The sequence below is a fragment of the Rissa tridactyla genome, chromosome 4, assembly GCF_028500815.1.
Source record: "Rissa tridactyla isolate bRisTri1 chromosome 4, bRisTri1.patW.cur.20221130, whole genome shotgun sequence".
In the NCBI taxonomy this organism is placed as follows: domain Eukaryota; kingdom Metazoa; phylum Chordata; class Aves; order Charadriiformes; family Laridae; genus Rissa; species Rissa tridactyla.
In genome coordinates, this window is record NC_071469.1 from 55,299,943 (window position 1) to 55,319,588 (window position 19,646).

General features: G+C 34.8%; 1 protein-coding gene across 7 annotated transcripts in view; it reads left to right on the forward strand.

Annotated features, from left to right (window-relative positions):
• PPP4R4 (protein phosphatase 4 regulatory subunit 4) overlaps window positions 1–19,646 on the forward strand; it is a 109,021-nt gene that overhangs the window by 45,610 nt on the left and 43,765 nt on the right. For 3 of the 7 annotated variants that reach the window (XM_054198886.1, XM_054198892.1, XM_054198893.1), the window contains 16 exons: window positions 59–180; window positions 2,697–2,819; window positions 5,418–5,587; window positions 6,645–6,764; window positions 8,620–8,697; window positions 10,246–10,329; window positions 11,479–11,661; window positions 12,426–12,531; window positions 13,324–13,471; window positions 14,301–14,445; window positions 15,343–15,384; window positions 15,476–15,550; window positions 17,852–17,927; window positions 18,329–18,409; window positions 18,751–18,844; window positions 19,264–19,334. In XM_054198886.1, the coding sequence (XP_054054861.1) occupies window positions 59–180; window positions 2,697–2,819; window positions 5,418–5,587; window positions 6,645–6,764; window positions 8,620–8,697; window positions 10,246–10,329; window positions 11,479–11,661; window positions 12,426–12,531; window positions 13,324–13,471; window positions 14,301–14,445; window positions 15,343–15,384; window positions 15,476–15,550; window positions 17,852–17,927; window positions 18,329–18,409; window positions 18,751–18,844; window positions 19,264–19,334 (1,718 nt within the window). The remainder of the gene's footprint in view (window positions 1–58; window positions 181–2,696; window positions 2,820–5,417; window positions 5,588–6,644; window positions 6,765–8,619; window positions 8,698–10,245; window positions 10,330–11,478; window positions 11,662–12,425; window positions 12,532–13,323; window positions 13,472–14,300; window positions 14,446–15,342; window positions 15,385–15,475; window positions 15,551–17,851; window positions 17,928–18,328; window positions 18,410–18,750; window positions 18,845–19,263; window positions 19,335–19,646) is intronic. The other 4 variants (XM_054198889.1, XM_054198888.1, XM_054198890.1 and 1 more) reach the window with 4 other exon arrangements.

A 19,646-nucleotide genomic window follows, 5' to 3' on the forward strand; every position in this document is an offset into this window, starting at 1 on the left:
GCTGTGGCAGTACTGTTTCGTTATATGTTTTCTCTTGACTGCTTGCCTCGCTTTGCAGGACAGAACTAACAAAAACTGTGGTGCTTCCTGAGTTAGTCGAACTGGCAAGAGATGAGGGCAGCAGTGTACGCCTTGCGGCTTTCGAGACGTTAGTGAATCTGCTTGATATGTTTGATGCAGGTAAGAATTTAATTTGGGCTTACTAGTCCACTTCTTAATGCTTTAATGCACCTTATTTATAAATGTATGTAAATGTTTTTTGTTCTGGCTGCATTTTTCAGACCTTTCTGATTTTTTGTTTATTGTTTTATCCTTTATGTATTTCATGTCTTGCAGTGTTTTATACACAGTAAGTTTTAAGGAAAGTGAACCAGTTGTCCACAAAATCAGTTATCTTATTCGAAGCTTCTAATGTGATGTGACTAAATGGAATGGGTAAAATAACTGTATAAATGATAGGAATATTGGGTTGTTAGTATTTACTTAATGCTATCAATGCACAGAAAACAAAATGTTAGCTCAACAGATGCGATTGCATGTGCTTTTTTTTTCTATTAACTAGTTTTTGCCTCTTAACTGAAGTAAAGCTAGTGCTGCCTACAGACTGCAGCCTGCCTTCTGAGCTAATACGGTATTCGTGTATGTATCAGTAAACCTTGCCGGTTTTAACATCTAGTTATATATATCCAATACATTTGTAAATGTTGGAACAGAAAAAATTTCTTCATGTCCTATGAACTGCAGTGTGCACAATTGATCAGGTTTGGAGGTACTAAGCATCAGCAATTACTACTTAAATCCATTTAAACTTGTGGGTAGATGGCCCTGAAAGCTTTCCTCTTTGCAATGAGAAAGCGTGTCTATTTTATAAAGCTTTTCCGCATTTAAAGCAGAAAATGTAAATGCTTGTATTTTTCTCAGCACTCTGTATCTTTCCTCTGATCAACATACATATTTCATGCTTCTCCGGGTGTAGGGGTGAGTGTCTGTGTCTTCATCTGAGGAAGGAGAAATTCTCTGTTGTACCCGGTTCTTTTGGCATAGAGGCGGTGGGTTGCCTACGCGCGTGGCGCTCGGGTTCTCATCACAAGTTCAGTTCAACATTGATTGGGGCAAACTTTCAGGAGAGCGACTGTGAGTGCTCCAGTGTAGGGGAACATTCTGGGTAACCGCTGTGCCTTGGCCTCCAATCGGCTGCTCTCTCTAGATTTTTTCAGGGGGATGTAGAAGACAGTAACAGCCAGCTTTTCTGGCTCTATCACTTCTGCTCTCTGCTGGGTTTTCTTTCTTTACGACTGGAAATGTACAAAGCAGCAAAGTACATGATAGTGTGTATGAAAAAAATATTTTACATCATTGATCACTGTTCATTATTTGCCACTTTGCTCTTTATACTGTCTTTTTCCAAACTCTTTGGTTGTTTATCTTCATTAGCAACTCTGGATTTTGCACCACATTTTACTGACTTTACTACTCCTTCCTGATACATAACTGAGGAGCAAATATTTACTGTACAGGAACTTAGTGATGAATTACGAAAATACATGATTGCAAATAAGCCATATGGAGGAGTACATAAAAATATAGTTTTGGGGAGAATACCGTAAATGGACATTTTAGCAGTTAGTGCTTATATCAGTAAGTATGATAGTAGGTTATTTTTCAAATTATTGAGCCTTTGCATTGATGCTATCAAGTTTATACTTCTCTCTGCACCTCCCAATATTCACTCTTCTTCCCCCCCCCCCGCCCCAATTGCTGTAACTACTACTTTTAGCTATTGAGAAAAGCTTAGAGAAAGCAATCCGGGATTATTTACAGGTTTGTAAGGAATGTGTTTCTAGACATTTGGTTTGTATAGTTTCTTGGTTCCCTGGCTGAACTAGAAAATGAACATTTCAAAGGTAGATGACCCACAATTATATGCTAGGGTTTCTTTCTCACAATATCAAAATATTTCTTCAGGTCAACCTAAATATTTTGTTCAAGCATAATTATTTGCTGGATTTTGGTATTGATCTATCATTAAAAAATCGTAATCCCTTTAAAACTTGGAACATTTTAAAATACAATGGTTTTATTTAAAACAAGTTAAAACATAAATTTATTTGAACATTTACTCCTTTATTTGATGAGGAGACAGAGTGCTTGGACTTGTCTTTTAATTTCTAAATGATTTCATTGCTTTCCTCTGCCATTAATTATTTTTTTCTCTGTGAATTTACCAAAAGATTTTCAACCTGTTCTTCTCAATAGGTTGAAAAAATTCACTTCCAGCATATCCAGATTTTTCTTTTTACTGTCATGGTCATGTTTGGTCTTGATCTCTCTGTATTCCTACTATTGTAGGAAATCTTATTGCAGGAGTACTGCAGTAGTCTTTCTATCCCTGTATTCTTGGTGAATTGGAGAAGTTAGTGTCTATTCATTTATTTTTTGTCTCATCCTTTAATGGGGGATTCATTTTCCCTAAAAACAAACAAACAGGTAAGGTGTTAAAATTTAGGGCCTGTATTATGACAGTATGTTTGTAATTTTGTATACCTCTTGTTTTCTACCTCCAGTGACAGCTTGCCAAAAATACTCCCGAGCATGTTAAATTATATTTTTCATAACTTATTATGGAAGTCCATTCTCTGTGCTCTTTTTTAGATGTTGACAAATGGCTAACTTTAAAAATTTCTCTTGTTTTTCAGATGATAGGAGTCAAACTGTGCTCCCCTTAGTGAAATCATTCTGTGAAAAATCCTTCAAAGCAGATGAATCTATCCTAGTTTCTTTATCATTCCATTTAGGGAAGCTGTGTAATGGATTATATGGTATGATTTAATGTTCTTTTAAAAAAAATCTTAAAAACGAGGGAAGACTGGAGAATTGGAAAACATCCAGATTTTGAATGTATCAAATGAAATGATAGTTAGGAAAGGAAATAGGGAAGTAAAAGTCTGAAATCATCTATTGCATATATATTAGATTTTGTGGATTTCCTCTTTGGGTGTCCTCTGTTTATTGGGGTTTTTATGTTTGGGCAGGTACAGAATTTTTTGTTTAGACAGGGTCAGAAATGGAAGCATGGTGGTTTGTGTTTATTGGTTTGACTGATTTGATTCCTTCTTGGATATTCTGGAGCTTGTGAGTTGGCTGGCTAACTTTTCAAAACTGGAAACCTTTGAAAACACAGTACGATGTTAACTGTGTATGTTCACCTCTATGCTTGATGCCCTTTTTGAGGCACGGTACGGAGTGTGGCCCATAAGGAACTTGAGGGGAGAAAGGAGACCTAATGGTGTGTGGATTCCCAGCTGCAGCTGCGGCCAGATCTTTTCCATAATTTTTGTGGTTTTCACTCAAGCACAGCAGATCTTTCCTTTATCATTCTGCCCACCATATACCTGCTACACAGAGCTTACCTGGGGAGGCACAGCACAGAATCATGGTTTTACATTATAGAGAATTTCTTCCTATACTCTTAAACCCTTTGGTCTTTCTTACAGATCTTTAAAATAATCCTTTATGAGTATGTTAGAGACCATCAAAGTGACTGTTGCTTCACTACAGATAACTCGAAAGGGCTGTTCCACAGTGACAAACTGTTATTTACAGAAACATAGAGCCAGGACAGTCCATCCTGTTTTTATCACGTCTTCCCAGTCATCGGTTCTCTAGGTTGAATGACTTTAATTGCTTATTTCTCTTCACCCCTGAACTCTGTCTGGCAAGTTCCTATTTTTCCTGAAGTGTTACGCCTTAGGAGAGCTGAACAAAGTGAAAGGGTTACTTCATGTGTCTTGCAAGCTATATTGCTGTTTACATTTTCCAGTATGAAAAACTGCGTTTTTTTGGGGTTTTTTTTGCAACAGTTTGCAATAGTTTGACATTATTTGTTCAAGTGCAGCCTATGAAGCCTTTTTTTTTTTTTTAAATTTTTTAATAAATCTCACAGCTAGTTAGTCTTTCTCTTTCCTGGCTGCGTGCAGGTGATGTGAATCTAGCTAAACATGGTACTTTACCTCTGTCCTAATGGAATAATAGTCTAAAGTTTTAAGAACATGTGTCCAGTTTATGAAGAAAATTTTAAACTCCATCTTCTGTAGCATAAGCGCTCTCCCTCCTAGGTTGATGTTATCAGAATATTTAATAAGAAAAGTCTCTAATACAGCATTCAAAAAAACCAATGAAAATACTGAATAGTACCAGAACTAGGATAGACATTTCTTCATATATTCGCCTGTCTTGTCAGTGAGCCATGGATAACTTTCTCTTAACCACTTTTCCAAGCAGTTTTGCAGTACCTTTGTAGTTTTTCACCTTCTTTCCTGATCCCTTATTTTGCTTGTGAAAAGCATGACCTTTACTGCAGGTTTTGTATTCACAGGTCCTGTTATCCAGTACTAGAAGGAAGTGGAATCAGTTTGACAAGTTTTGCTTTTGCCATGTTGGCTGCTACTCATTTTCTTGTTTTCTTTTCAGTATTTACAAGTAGATTTTTTTATTTTTGTTACAAGTTTTTCAAAGACATGAAAGTAATCTGACTGATCTATTATTATATATCTTGTCCTTCCCCTTTGCAACTATTAAATATCGGTACCACTTCAGCTCTTCTCCATTCTGATATCTCACTTATTTAAGGTTTCCACACCTAGTACTTCACATACTTCTGAATACTAGAACAAAGCACATCTGACCCTGCACGTTTTGAAAATGTCTCATCTTTAAGTATTCACTGACCTGATCCTTCTCTGCTTAGTGCTTGAATCTTTGTCACGCTTATTAGTTGTGCTGAGCCTGATGATGTTAGTGGAATTTGAGAAAGAAAAGAAAAGCATTAAGCATTTTGACCTTCTCGATATGAATCACTGACAGCTTTCCTCTCTCTTTTGAGTAGAAAACTGAGCCTGTCCTTTATTGTTCTCTTACTACTAATGTACTTATGAAATGACTTGTAATTTTTGAAGTCATCTTGCTAGTTGCGTTCCAGTGTGTTATGAGTTTTCTAAATTTATTCTTATGCCTCTTTATCATCTGTGGTAACATGGCCTAATTTTTTGACTTTCGTCAGGCATGCATTCTTCATGTGACTGAGTTTCATAAAGGTCTGAAAATTTAATCAGGAAGAAGTCAGTGTTAGTGGAACAAACAAATGTATTCACAACCCTACAGTTAAAGTCCTGAGTATTTCAAGAATTATGTAAACAGAAATTAAGATGCATTCTGTTATAGTGTTATAGTTACCTGTCATTTTTCTGTAAACACTTTTTTTGCGTAATATGTACTGATGATACTCTGCTAGACTCAAGGTGGGGGGAGGAGGGATAAAAATTGACGCATTTGATGGATTTGTAAATGAGACTTTTTTGGGGGACAGTATAAATAGCATTTGTAATGAGGAAAGTAAACTTTTTTTTTTTCTTTTTGAGGCATTTTCACTCCTGAACAGCACTTACGGTTTTTAGAATTCTATAAGAAGCTTTCCACGCTGGGTTTACAACAGGAAAATGGTCACAATGATAATCAGCTACAACTTCAAACTCTGGAACAGGAAAAGAAGTATATTTCAGTGAGGAAGAACTGTGCTTACAATTTTCCAGTAAGTAACATTCATTTAAGGTTAAATAATTTGTGTCGTGCCTGTGGTTCACTAAATGGGACTGCATGAGTGATAGAGAAGTTATTCCCAAACTGTACATTCTTAACTAGATCCAGGCTGTCTCCTGGAAAGTTCAAGTTAATAGCTTAAAGTAGAAGTTGTCCAAAAGCGTTACAAGGAAAGATTCCTCTTTTTGGAGCCTAAGAAAATTACTGGCAAGTTTTGACTGAGAGCGCTGCTCTAAGAGGTTACTGGCCTCATTCTTTCCTACACATTTCCTCCAAACCCTTACACAAAGGCTTTGAGAAAATGGCTGTGAAACAGAATCCCCAGTTTCAAACCAGTCAAAGCTAGGGTTTTGCATTTGCTGTGTTTCCTGGCATTTCAGGGAGCTGAAGATTGAATCTGAATGGTTAGATTCATGTTTTAGTCATGTTCCTGCCTGAATACGGAGAGTCTTTTCAAGTTTATGTGAGGTCTTTATACTTACCACTCATGTTTCTGTAAATCTACTTCATATTTTGATGTTATGCATTTATATTTAAAGAAAATATGTTTGTACCAAGAGCCAGTAGACAGTTATTTTTATTCTACTTTTTAAAGACAAGCACACTGTATGTAGGTAGACATCTGTTGGTTTATTTGACCAAAACCAAGGTATGTATACATACATTTATATTGAAATTCAGATGCTTCCTTTGCTACTTGCTAAAATGTTCTTTGTTTTTGAAGTCTCCAGTTGCAGCTTCCACTAGTGTATGGAAACATAAACAATATTTATAAAACTAAGGTTTTCTATCATGTGGTTTTAATCTATGTCTTCAGAAAAAAACCTGCAGCATGTCTGGAAGATATGTAAATCCAGTTTAGTTCTCAGTTCCAGAACTTGTCTAGTACCTGTGTTTTGACACAGCCATCAAAAATGCCCCACTTCCTCTTTAAAATCACAACCTGTTATCTCCCAGGCGTCTTGCTGGTTGTGACTCAGTGTTTTGATCTGATAATCTCTGATAGCGCGGTCCTTTAGCTATACAATAAAAGACTTGTCTTTCCACAGGCCATGATTGTTTTTGTGGATCCAAAGAACTTCCATTTAGAACTATATTCTATATTCTTTTGCCTTTGTCATGACCCCGAAGTTCCCGTCAGATATACTATGGCCATGAGCTTCTATGAAGTAAGTCTATAATGGTTTGTTGTTAGTACTTGCGTGTTTTTATTTTGTTTTCTTCTTTAAACTCAGATTTGTGACTGTTCAAAACAGCAAGATTTGAGAATACTTGTTGAAATGGTTTAGTTTGTCAAAGGTGTTCAGTTCCTCCTCACCTCTCCATATCCACACATTAGTCCGTTGAAGTTGTGTGACTTCATGCGATAAGAGGCTACTGCTAGGTGAGATTTTAGGGAGCAAAAGCTAAGAGAAACTTGTAATGGTCCAGTACCACAAACATAAGCAATTGTAGTAATTACACTATTTGAAGGTTTTCAATGCTATTAGAAAATAACGAGACAAATGGGAGAAAGGAACTTGCCACCTCTGGTCCTGAAAACTCTCTCTAGAACTGTACGGTTTGCTACCATGCTGGTGTTCTATGGAGAACATTTATAAGGATCAAATCTAAGTTAAATGCTCAATTTAATATGAAACTACTTGGAAATTTATGCAAATGTAAAAGCAGATGTATTCTTATTATTCCATTCAGTTTACATAAGTTCCCCTGTATTATTTTCATAAAAGTTAAAGAATGTACCACTGCATAGATGTTATTAGCTGTACGGGGTGAATTCCAGAAATGAAAATACACTCCCTCCTGATTTTAGTGACCCAGGTCACTTTTAGGCAGGTCTTCAAGATTTTCATAGTGTTTTACTGAGAACCTTGTGTTTCAGTCCTTGAGCTGGCCTTTTATCCCATTGTGTTGCTAGGGAAATTGGTAAGTTGAGCAGCTTGCTGAAAACATTTAAATTACTAGTAGAGGCATAAATGGCTTTACTTCCACCGTTATAAGAAAGAAAGATGGATTTCCAGTTCTTGTTACCTATCGATACCTTGTTTTAATGGATGATAATCCAAGGTAATTGCTGAAATTGTAAATGAGCATCTAATTCTACATAATATTTTGTGTTAGATATATAATACTTTTAAGTTACTGCCTGAATGTAAGCAAAGTCCTTCAGCTCATTCCAAAAAACCTGTAAAATTATACCTTGGTCTGAATGTACACTTAGTGCTGGTTGATTTAATTTTAACACCATAACTAGGCAACCACGTGACAGCCAAAAATGAGTAACTTATGGCATTCACTGCTAGGTGGATTTTTTTTTTTTTTAATTTAAATAAACGCCCTGTAGCCATTTCCTTAAGGCTTCATCTTGATTGGAAGTAAGCTCTTGTTTTCATTTGGCTTATATAAAGAAAATCATTAAAAAGCACAATATAATAGTCTGTATGGTAAAAATCTCATTCCTCAAGTTTTTCTCATGTTTGCTATAAAACCTTTTTAGCAGTGTGGAGATGGACTGCTGGTGTTTCTTAGAAATTTATATCTGATTTATGAATCACAGTAAAAAACCCGAAGAAGTAAGGAGTGAAAACTTCAGATGCAAATGTTGGTAAAACTTAAAATCCAGCACAAGCTAAGCCAATTTTTATATTATCTTTTTCTAAATTATATAGCAGACTGACTGTTAACTCTCCTAAAGAGCATGAAGTACAACATTTGAATATTCCAGAAGGAATTTTTCTAGCCTTGCAGTGCAGTCTTAAAAATTTTTGGTAAATGTGAAATAGGGTTAATTCTAAAAGCATGTTTCGTGGTTAGGTAATAGACCCGTTTCTTAACTCATGTTCTTTATGTAAGCATATTTTAATGTGATCAGTGGAAGGTACACAATTTTAGATGGCTGATATTAAACAGTTGTTCTGCATCCCTTCTTCCTGCTTGCTGTAAAGTAAGCACATGTTTTATAGTTGTTGTAGTGCCATGGAACTAAAGAATGTTTCACCTTGCTGTCTTACTGTCATTTTTTAGGTTGCTAAGCTTTTAAATTCTGGTGTGTATACAATACATAAAGAACTGGTTACACTATTACAGGATGAGTCACTGGAGGTAATATACTTTTATTGGCACTTTCTTTTGCTTGTTCAATTGAGGCAGATTATCTTGATGTTTGATAACTCTGCAGTGAGATGGTACAGTAACTGTTTGAAGTGATCAAGAGCTTTTACTTCTGTTTCCCAGACACTGCATAAAGATACCAGCCTTTTGTGAATAAAAAGGAGGAAAACAGGAAGGTGTTTGAATTGAGTAAACCCCACTGAATTTATGAGCTTTAAAAAATATTAATTCTAAATAGGTTTAATTGCTATATTGTTTATTACCTTACGATTTCTGTGGAAAGATTTGTGTTGGATACTATATTAAAATAATTGTTGATAGCATTCAAAGTTTTTGCTGTGTTTCATTTTCATTTCTCCAATTGAAGAGGTGATGAAGTAGTTTTGTATGGTTCAAAGGTCAAGATTTACAGAAAGAGTTTCAGTCCAAGATATGGTACAGAATCTCTGAATGTTTCTGAGACAGTTGGGTTTAGTGTACCTTGGTTTCAGCCTGCATAAAACATGAATCGCTTAGCTATATTACAGTCAATATAGTGAGAATTTTTTGGATTGAAAAATTGCAAATATTTATGTTTGTGACAAAATCACCATTTCCTCTGATACCGGATTCTAGTAGCTTGTTGGAGGTTTTTTGGGGTTTTTTTGTTTCTTTTTTTTCTATGTAAGATCTTTGGATATGGCATGGAAAAAGAAGTTTTGCTTTTAGGTGCTCCTTTTTGTTTTGGTATCCTTTGTTAGACATTTTCAATGAAATTAAAAGTGTTCATAGAACATCTACTTACAGTTTATGAAATTTTGGTCCATTTTAAAAGATTTCTCGAGTTGAACACCTGAAAGTTGAGACTCAGAGGCAGCTGGTGATTTTGAAAACTCCCTTGTTTTAATCCATATACAGTTATGTAAATAATAAGAAAATATTTGGTGCTTTATCATATATACCACCTCTGTCAGAATTGGTGCCAAAAAATATTTAATTATGTACTTTTCTAGTCTAGTTTCAAGTATTACAACATTTGAAAATAGGGTTATTCTATTAATATAGACTATATATTCTATTCTAATTTATCAGCTGCAGTTTTTCTTAAAGCAGGAAATACTGCTTTTAAGATTCAGCTGACAAATATAAAAAACCCCACGTTTCTTTGTGTTTTTCAAGGGTGTTACTTAACTGTCTATGAAATACAGATCTTTCTTAAGAATGAATGTTAATTTTAAAATATTGTGTGCTGTGAATAGTTTAGACAGCATTGACTGTGGTATTCACATGAACCAAAACTATAGGTTGTTTTCTTAAACTGAAAGCTATAACACTTATATTACTTACTCCATTAAAACACCAATTTTAAATCGCAGTCCTCATCAATGCAAGTATGTTGCATCTGGGTTTGGTTTGTTTTTTAGTTTGTTTTGTTTTGTTTTTTAAATGGATGCGAGAGAACACTAACATAAGAAGTGTCAGCAGAGGTATGTTGGTGAGAGATAAAAATTGAGTCAAGTTAATTTACAGGCCTCGTTTACGCAGCCTTTCTTTAAATAGGTGTTAGATGCCCTGGTAGGTCACCTTCCTGAAATCCTTGAACTAATGACTAATGGAGGAGAAAACAGCGGATCAGAAAGCAAAGTGGGTATTCTCATGTTTTTTTAATTTGCTTTCTAAATGAAGGTAGTAGTAAAGTTGCTCAGACATATATTGTATGAAGAGGCTTTCATGATTAGTTTCTGCTTGGGAGACATATAAAGTTTCTGTCTTTTTTTTTTCATTGTTGACTTTATAAACTTTAAAATAAAATAAAAAACGTTTTGAAAGATTAGACTTAGTATAAAATGAACAGTTTATCCATGTTGTTTTTCTAATTAACCACAGATTTCCCATGGTTGCCATTTTCTGCTAGAAGGAAGCCTGTTTCCTGAAGTAAAGGCACTGAATTATGATTTAGGAGATCTGTATTTGCTCCCAATTTTACTAATTTAATTGTATGTGGCTCTGTATGATGGTTAATTCAGTGACTCCTCACCTGTAAAATGGAGCATAAAAGATCATCTCCTCCTTCAAGATGCTGTATTGAGCATACTTCCTAAATGTATAGAGATATTGAGAAATTCCAACAACATAAGAACTGAATAAATTTATTTTCTTGTATGGGCAAAAATTGAGAGTGTAATTTAAATTGTGAATTTGTTGGGTGTTTACAGCTGTAAAAGTATATAACAAGTGTGATGTCAAGTGTGGGAGTCTGGTTCATTTTGCTTAGTACTAAAGAGAATTTAGCTTGGCTATTGTAAAGTCTTTGCCTCCTACTGAGAAAAGGTGTATAATTGCTACTAAGACTAATTAGGGAGCTGAGAAGAACAAGTGCAAAGATTAGGGGGCTAGAAGGAAAATGGGTTTTATTTGGTTTGAGAAAGAAGACTGAGGAGGGTTGTTGTAATGGTCTTCGTATCTATAAAAGGGATTAGTTTGTCAGGAGGAGGGCTTGGAAATGAAAGTGTGTTTAGTTAAGGACTGGAATAGCTTTTTGACTAGTTAAGTGGAATTTACTGCTTAGGGGAGATTGTTTAATCCTGATCATTAATTTTTTTAAGAAGAAGTTAGACTAGTGTCTACTGGAAATGGTCACAGCGTAGCTGATCCTGTCTGAGGAGAGGAATTAATTGATCCCTTAAAATCTCTTCCCTTCTTACATTGTTGTGATGCGCCTTTTAAACATAACAACATGACATACAGCTAGAAGATGTAAAATTGTTTTAATGTTTATATTTTTATTTCTAGTTATTGTCTATTCCTGACTTGATTCCTGCATTAACAACAGCAGAACAGAGAGCAGCAACTTCTTTAAAATGGAGAACTCACGAGAAGTTACTACAAAAATATGCCTGTCTCCCTCATATCATATCAAGTGATCAGATTTATTACCGTTTTCTTCACAGAATGTTGACAATCATTTTGACAAATGTGAGCCCGCCTTTTTCCCGTCAATTTTTTATTTGTTTACACCATTTAGAACAACGACCAATATTTGCTATCCGTAGTACTTAATATATGATATTAATCTTAAAGTACTGTTTCGCATTGCACACGGTATATCAGGCTGTGTGTTTTTTTTTTTTTTACGAGACTGAGAAATTGCTCTGAGAACTCTCCCCAGTTTGAGGAGCAAAATGTGAATTGACAGATTGTCATGTTTTTCCTCCCACCCAAGTCTTTCCTGTCTTTGTGTTCATTATCAGTTTGTTTCTAGGTAAATCCAGATTTTTTTCCTCTGAGATATGCTTTCTTTTTCCTGATTCCATACATTACTTTGCATTGTGTTCCATTCTTTGTGAAAGAACACTTTATTCTGAAACTGAATGATGATTTAGAGCTACTAGTCTGAAATTTTATTGAATTCATTCAAGAGTAAAACTGTCTGTTGTAAGAGAAGACGTTGTAAGTTCTATTTTCTAACACCTACAATATAGAAGGTGTCTTCCAAACATGGAATACTTTAAGATGTTTATGAAATAATTGAATAAGCAAGTTAGACAAAAGGGATAAAGAAGTGTGTGTCTCATGAATTGGCCAAACTTCCTTATTCTCCCTTACATTATACCATTATTTCAAAATTTGTAAAGTTAGGCTAATTTTTAGCTATTTTTTTCTGCTTCTAGAATTTTTATACGTTTTTACTCGTATTCCTTCAAATATGTTTAATTGTGTTCCCTTTATTTTCTCTCAAGAATGTCCTGCCAGTCCAAAAGGCAGCAGCTCGAACTCTCTGCGTTTATTTACGTTATAATCGCAAACAAGAACAGAGGCATGAGGTTATTCAGAAACTGATTGAACGTAAGATAATTTTTCCTTGCTTACTTAGAGATGCAAGTTAGTTTTGACTGAAGATCTATTTGTGGTTATATTTATTCAGTGTAACTTCCTGCCATCATTGGTAGGATTACACTTAGAAGACATTCAGTTGCTCATATGATCCCCAGGCAAAACATATTGTGCGTGTGCGAGGAATATATCTGAAGCTTACGCAAGGGAATTGGGAAACAGGCAATGCGGAAAATTGATAATATGCCAAGACCCCTCCAACCCTACTTCTTGAATCCAAGATTGCTTAGCTGTAGGCACTGCAATATACAAAGCAGAATTCCTCCATAGAAGTAAAATTCTCTAGAGGCTGCAGGATAAGAAGTGCTGAATAAATCCTCTCGGAATGAATTTATGAATGAGTTAGTCACCTAAGTTGACTTTCTGGTCTATGCTATGTGTTTTAAAGATAGATTAGAAGTTTGAATAGTTCCCATTAGCAATCCTTAATGTTTATGCAGTAATTTTGATACGTCTGTGACATGGTTTGAAAGGCATACAGGGCTTTGTTCAACGTGTTACCTGGTTCGTGTGCTATTTTTGCTTTTTTCAAATGGTTAAAGGGACAGGTTGTATTTCTGAACAAAATGCTCACTGACAGAAATGGTCATTGAGTTCAGAAGGCTAGGTTTTCACTGAAAGAACTGAGAGAGACTGAGATGTGCCATGTGATGTGTGCTTATCATCCTTGAGTCAAAGGTTAACCTTTGAAATGTTTTCTAGCTGACATTGAAAACTTAATATCCAGGAATTCTTATTTTTCAGAACTGGGCCAAGGAAAAAGTTACTGGAATAGACTTCGTTTTTTAGATACTTGTGAATTCATTATGGAACTGTTCTCAAAATCGTTCTTCTGTAAATACTTCTTTCTACCTGTGCTTGAACTTACACATGATCCAGTGGCAAATGTGAGGTACTGTACAAAGAGTATATAGCAGTGTACAGGAAAAAAGCTTTAAATAATATATTAAGAAATGTTTGTACAGGTTTTATGTCTTGTTTAAATAATGGGACTTGAGTAAAAAGGTACAGAGCCTTCAGGGTGACCAGTATTAATGGTGTAGGGGACTATGGGAATGATGTTGGGAAACCGCAGAATCAGGTCAGTCTGAGTGTTTGAGAACTGATCAAAAGTGTCGAGGTTTGGCATGAAAGGAACAAGCAGTAGATGAGAAGAAAGTAATACATGAATTACACACATCAGAAATAAGATTAAAAGTGTAAAATCACACAAAATACATGACAAAAAAAAATGAACTATTTTCTTATTGATAATAACTGCCTGGTCCCTATCAGTTTAGTGAAGAAAAAAACTGACTTCAAAAATAATGGAAAAAACCCTGTATATAAATGAATAACTTACCAACTTCCCGTATATTTTTCTATTCCTTTTCAATTTACTTTAACAACGAAGTAGAAAACTTTTACATAAGGTAAAACCTATGCTAATTTTTTAAGCTCAGACTACTGAAAGAATTGCTTGCGTGCTTTACTTTACATACAGTGACACTGAAATGGATGGGATTGACTTTGAGATACAGGACTGTAATCCTGGTATGTGGAGAAGTTTTTGAAAATGTTACAGCGTGTCTGGAAACAAAATATAAGTGACAATCATTTCTGAAAAATAAGACCTACTGCCTTAATTATTTTATCTCAAATGCTAGAAATAAAAAAATTAATAATGTTTATTAAACATCAGCATCAAAAGGTGAATATTTACTTTTTTTTTTTTTTAATAGAATGAAGCTATGCTATTTGTTGCCAAAAGTTAAGTCTACTCTGAAGATTCCCACTGATAAACATTTACTTCAGCAGCTGGAATTATGTATCAGGAAACTTTTGTGTCAAGAGAAAGACAAAGATGTCCTGACTATTGTAAAAAGAGTAAGTATTTTTCTTCTCCAGCAGCATTTTGTCTTGAGGTTATCATTAAAAGTTAAGATGATCCAAGTTATGCTTTCTGTTGATTCTCTTAATGTAGTAAGAGGAAACTAAAGAATTCTATTGTTTGTAGAAGATGTTAATAGAAGATGTAGTATAGTGTATTCTGTCAAATTTACAAGAGTTGGTGTTTCCATGGTTACTTATATTGCAGTTATTTTCTAGTAACTGGGATTCAGGGTTTTGGTTTGACCATTTGTGAAAAAATAGCAGATGACTAAAGATAGGATTAAAGGTTGACCCTAGTAAAAATGATCAAGTCTTTGAAGTAGATTTATCTTGTTGTTCTATTGACTTTACAATATACAGATACAGGATTTGCAGGAATTTGAAACGTTACAAATGTCTTTGTAATATGAATATTCACAGAAAAGAACACCTTTAAAGGATGCCCATGCTTATTCTCCAAGAGGCTATGAAGTGAAGTAGCTGAAGTAGGTGGCTTCCTCATAGGGCCAGTCGGCAGGAGAGGTTGGGGGAACGCCTGTCTGGAGCATCCTGGCTTTTTCACAGATTCCGGAGTTATTTTTTCAGTCTCGATTCCTAGGTTCATGCTCCAGCCATTCGTGCTTCTGTGCTCTCCTCGACTATATTTGAGTTCCACATAGACAGTCTATTAGTCCTTCCTTGTGAGTCTCAGCAGGGCTCTGAGAATATTCTCTGACAGTTTTTAACTACATTTGTAGCACAAATATGCAAGCATAGGCTTCAAATGTTTAGGAAGAAAAGGCGTGGTTAACTTTGAATACCACTATTCTAAGCTTCTTATCTGGACAATTTTTTAGTTAAGTGTGGCATGCTGCTGAATAATGGTAAATAATGTTTTGATTTTCTTTATAGACAGTGTTAGAATTGGACAGAATGGAGATCTCTGTAGATGTTGTAAGTACCTCCTAACTTTAATACTTACCAAGTACTTTTAATTCCCATTTTCATGTAGTGATTTTTTATTTTTATTGGTTTTATTTTGAAGTTTCAGAAAAGATTTTACGAAAATGATTTATTGGATCAAGAAAAAGAAAGACAAGAACATCTCCTTTTGGAAATGGTATATTTTATCAGTACAATCTGTCCTTTTTTTTAATAGTTCGTAGCTAAATATTAATGAGGCAATAATTTTAAGGTAGAGGAAGTGCATATTATGGAGAGACCTGGTAGGTTCATAATCTGTGTGTGGTTTCATTTTATGCTTTACAATAAGTTTAAGTCCTTCAAAGTAACATGTGACTTAATTTCCTTTACTACCTAAATTTTACTGTCTCCATTAGAAAGGCAAACTGAAATTTCTCGAAAAATACTCATGCTTGATGCCTCTATAGTTCTAAAATTGCAAGCCTTTCAGCACACCTTTATGAAATCTTTTTGAGGGAGCTTAGCAATTTGTCAGGCGTATATAACATAATAGATTGAATAATGAAACACCTCAGAATTCACATACAGCTTCCACTGGCAAAGAAATTAATGTCATAAGTTCTTTTGTGCCAAGGAAGCCGAAGGAGGCTCTGTGTGTTGCAATCTTTCCTGTTAGCCAGAAAAAAAAGGAAGAAAGAAAGGCCATTGTCATCTGCAGCCTGGCAGGAGGGAGACAGTGCAGGTTGTATAAAGCGAAGGGAGCTACAAGTTAGGATTTGAAAGTGAAGTGTGCAGAATGCTTTTCCAACTTACAAAACTATTCATTTTCAGTCATGGCTGTAAGCGAAAGCGGCTTACAGCTTTGCCACATAGCCTACTGCGTCTTCACAAAGGCTAGATTTGATTCCTGCAGTCCTTCCTTCTGCTGCCGCCTCTCCAGCCCGAGGTGGGAGAAGCTAAGACGCTCACAGGATTTAGAAGAGGCCGAATTTCATTAGCATAGTTCCCCTGACTTGTAGTAATTGCGCTCCTCTGTAGTGAGCCAGAACAGATTCAAGATTGTCCAAAATATGTCACTTCTTCCTCTTTGGGATTGCTACAGAGCCTACATTTGTGGCCCACTTTGATGTCAGTAGGTACTGCAGTTGATGATACTTGTCTCAGGGACTTCCTGCCACCTCCCATTAGCTCCAGCCAAAGGTTCACCTTTGTTCCCAGGACCTGCTTACACATATTCAAAGACCTGATCTTAGCTTTAGCAGTTTTTAGGTAGATACAATTAATATTTGTATAGCAAAAGCATTTGGAGCTGTGGTAAAATAGCCTCCAGTGCACGCTGTGTTACCGTGTATTGTAGAATAATATTAATTTTCACCTTGTTGCTACAGCTAGAGTTTAGAAGGGCACCTGTATTATTATGATATGATATATATTATGATATATGATATGGGGTTACCTTCTGTATCACAAAGGTCTCATTAAGCATCATCAGCAAAAGGTGTGCTTTTGAGGAACTGCAGATGTACACAGTAAATTGTGACGTCTTGCAGGCTCAAATAGATGAGGAGCCATCGAACACAGTTAAGTGTATCTGGATGCTACAGATTTTAATACCTAATATCCTGATAAGTTTCCTTAATTTTAGTGATTGACTCAGTAGATAAAATATTCCAGCGACCTTGACCTGAATTAATTACCTCTTTTTCTTTTTAAACTCTGGTAGTAATTAAAGTGAAATGAAACAAATAGAGTAGAACAATTACGGTTCACTTGGTGCTTTTTATTATGAACATTGTACAGAAAATATGCTAATAACTTTTTGAAGTGATACCTATTCGCCAATAATCCTGAAGCAAGTACTGGCTTTAGAAATCATTGATGTAGCTGTATTAACACTGTCTTCTGTCTGTGCATGTGCTCTCAAAAGCTATTCTAAGGCTAGCTAAATTACAGAAAGGCAAATAAATTCCTTATACTTGAAGAACTGTAATACTTGGGTTTGCTTTGCATAAAGGCTTGTCAACTGTTGATGTTAATTTTAGACCTTTAAAAAGTTTGAGCATATGTGATACACCTTATCACTTCAGAAAAACATTTTAATTGAATTGTGTGTTTGAATTAAAAATGTTGTCGGTTCTGTTATGAGAATATTTGTGTAGCATAAAAATTTTACATTGTCAGTTGCCAATTTCTTTATCTTTTTAATTAAAAAAAGTCCAGGCATAACTTTAATAATAAGTTATAAATGCAAACTTCAACTCTGAGGTTCCTTCATAATTGAAATCAACATTTTTTGGTGTGATTTTTGTATGGGATATGTACCCTGATTTCATTCTGTACTGGTAGTTGTTTCTCTGCATATTCACTAGGAGTTGTACTAATAGTAGGAGAGAGTAGAAATTAACTGTTATTTTGATGATTTGGAAGCAATCCCTAATGGAAACGCAATTTTTTTTTTTTTCTGAGTAATACCTAAGAAAATTATTCATTTTTTCAGGAACAATTAGAAAAAGAGAAGCAGCAAAATGAAGGAAGATCTACAAATGTTAATGATAAAATATTTGAAAAGAAGCGTAAGTTTGTTTATTTATGTACGTATTATTTGTGCATGCATTCTGCAAAGGTAGAAGAGAAGGGAGCAGAAAAGAGGCACTTTATACATTAAATTGCAGAGTTTTAGAAAGTGTCAATAAAACTTTTTTCCTATATACTTGTAAAAATATTTATGAAAACTGGCCTCATATTAGAAGGAAGATTTTTGGGTTTTTCTTTATTAATAAAATACATGATAGTTTTAGTTGTCTGTTATCTTTCATTTTGGGATGTAGTGTGAGTACTTGTCTGTGATATGAAGCGTCTGAAGTGTTAGTAGCACGGGATTAGATATTTTTACTGTTTACCCCAGGACTGTGTCCTCTTTCCTTCTTTAAAGTTCAGCTTTGAGAGAGAAGTATTTATACTGAACTTTTTTTAGGTAGAGACAGCAAAACATCATCAGTGTTGGCAAAAAGTATCACGCTCTCTGTTCCTGTAAATTCTTCTGGTACATCAGCAGGTAAGAACTCCTTAAAAACTCTTCTAGCATGCTTTGATCTCACATCAGCAGGTTAAAACCCAGAAAAGCTGCTGTTGGCATCTGTGGGACAAAGTTTCACCTACTGCACATAAGAAAAGATTCCATTCCTAGAACTGCACGTGTTTGCTATGATTTTTAGTTATATTTTATTCTTTAGTATGTAAATAGGTGACATAAATAAAACTCATTGTTATTGAAGTAGTTAAATCAGTTCCTTCAGCTAGCATAGGTTGACAGAAAATTATATTAAAAAGTGTTCTTAATTACTGAGGAAATGCAATGATATCCATGTTAAAAACTTGTGCTCCTTCTAATTTTAGGCAAAGAAGAAAAGAAATCCAAGTTGGTTCGAAGCCAGTCTTTCAGTACTCAAGCACTACATCCAAAATACAGCAACGTAGACAAGTGTCCTAAGTATCTTTATTATCTTCATTGCTTACTTCATAGATAACTCTTTACCTAAGAAACTACTGTTATGAAATTATATGCACGTTAATTTGTGAAAGTAGTGATCTGCTCACCGAATTGTGACCTAAATTTTCAGCTTCGTGTTTAACTGAGGGAAGAAATACCATTTTAAGGCAGACTGAGGCCTACAAATTGTTATGAATTCCTTTTAATATGTGTCATGATATATTAAAAATATTTTTCAATACGAACTGCTAAATCTAAATTCATACATTTCTTGAAGAAATTTAAGCATAACTTTCTTATTTAATTTTTTTATATAAACTCAAAAATAACCTCCAATATTATTAAACAGCAGGATGATACAACTGGGAAGAACACTTTTCTGTGATAAACAATTTTGTTTTGTTTGTTTTTTTTTTAAGTAAAAGCTCTGCTACAGGATATACATCTTCAGTATCAGGAATGGGAAAGGGTTGTATGTTATCCTTCAGTGGTAAGTAGGTTATTATATTTTACATTAGTTTGTTGTGGGGGTGCTGAATGTGTGGGCCTCATTAAACAGGCATGCTTTAAGATACCATTCTCTTAAAGAACATAGAATAACAGATATCCAACATGTTTGAGCACTTGAGTGCTAGTCCGTTTGGTTTATTTTATTTTATTTTATTTTATTTTATTTTATTTTATTTTATTACATGTTCATTGAAAGTTACATTTAAAAGTAGTAAAAGTAAAATGAGTTTGGCATTTCTTCATTTGCATTTTGGATGCCATAAAAAGGTTCGGTTTGCGGTTTACCTCCACC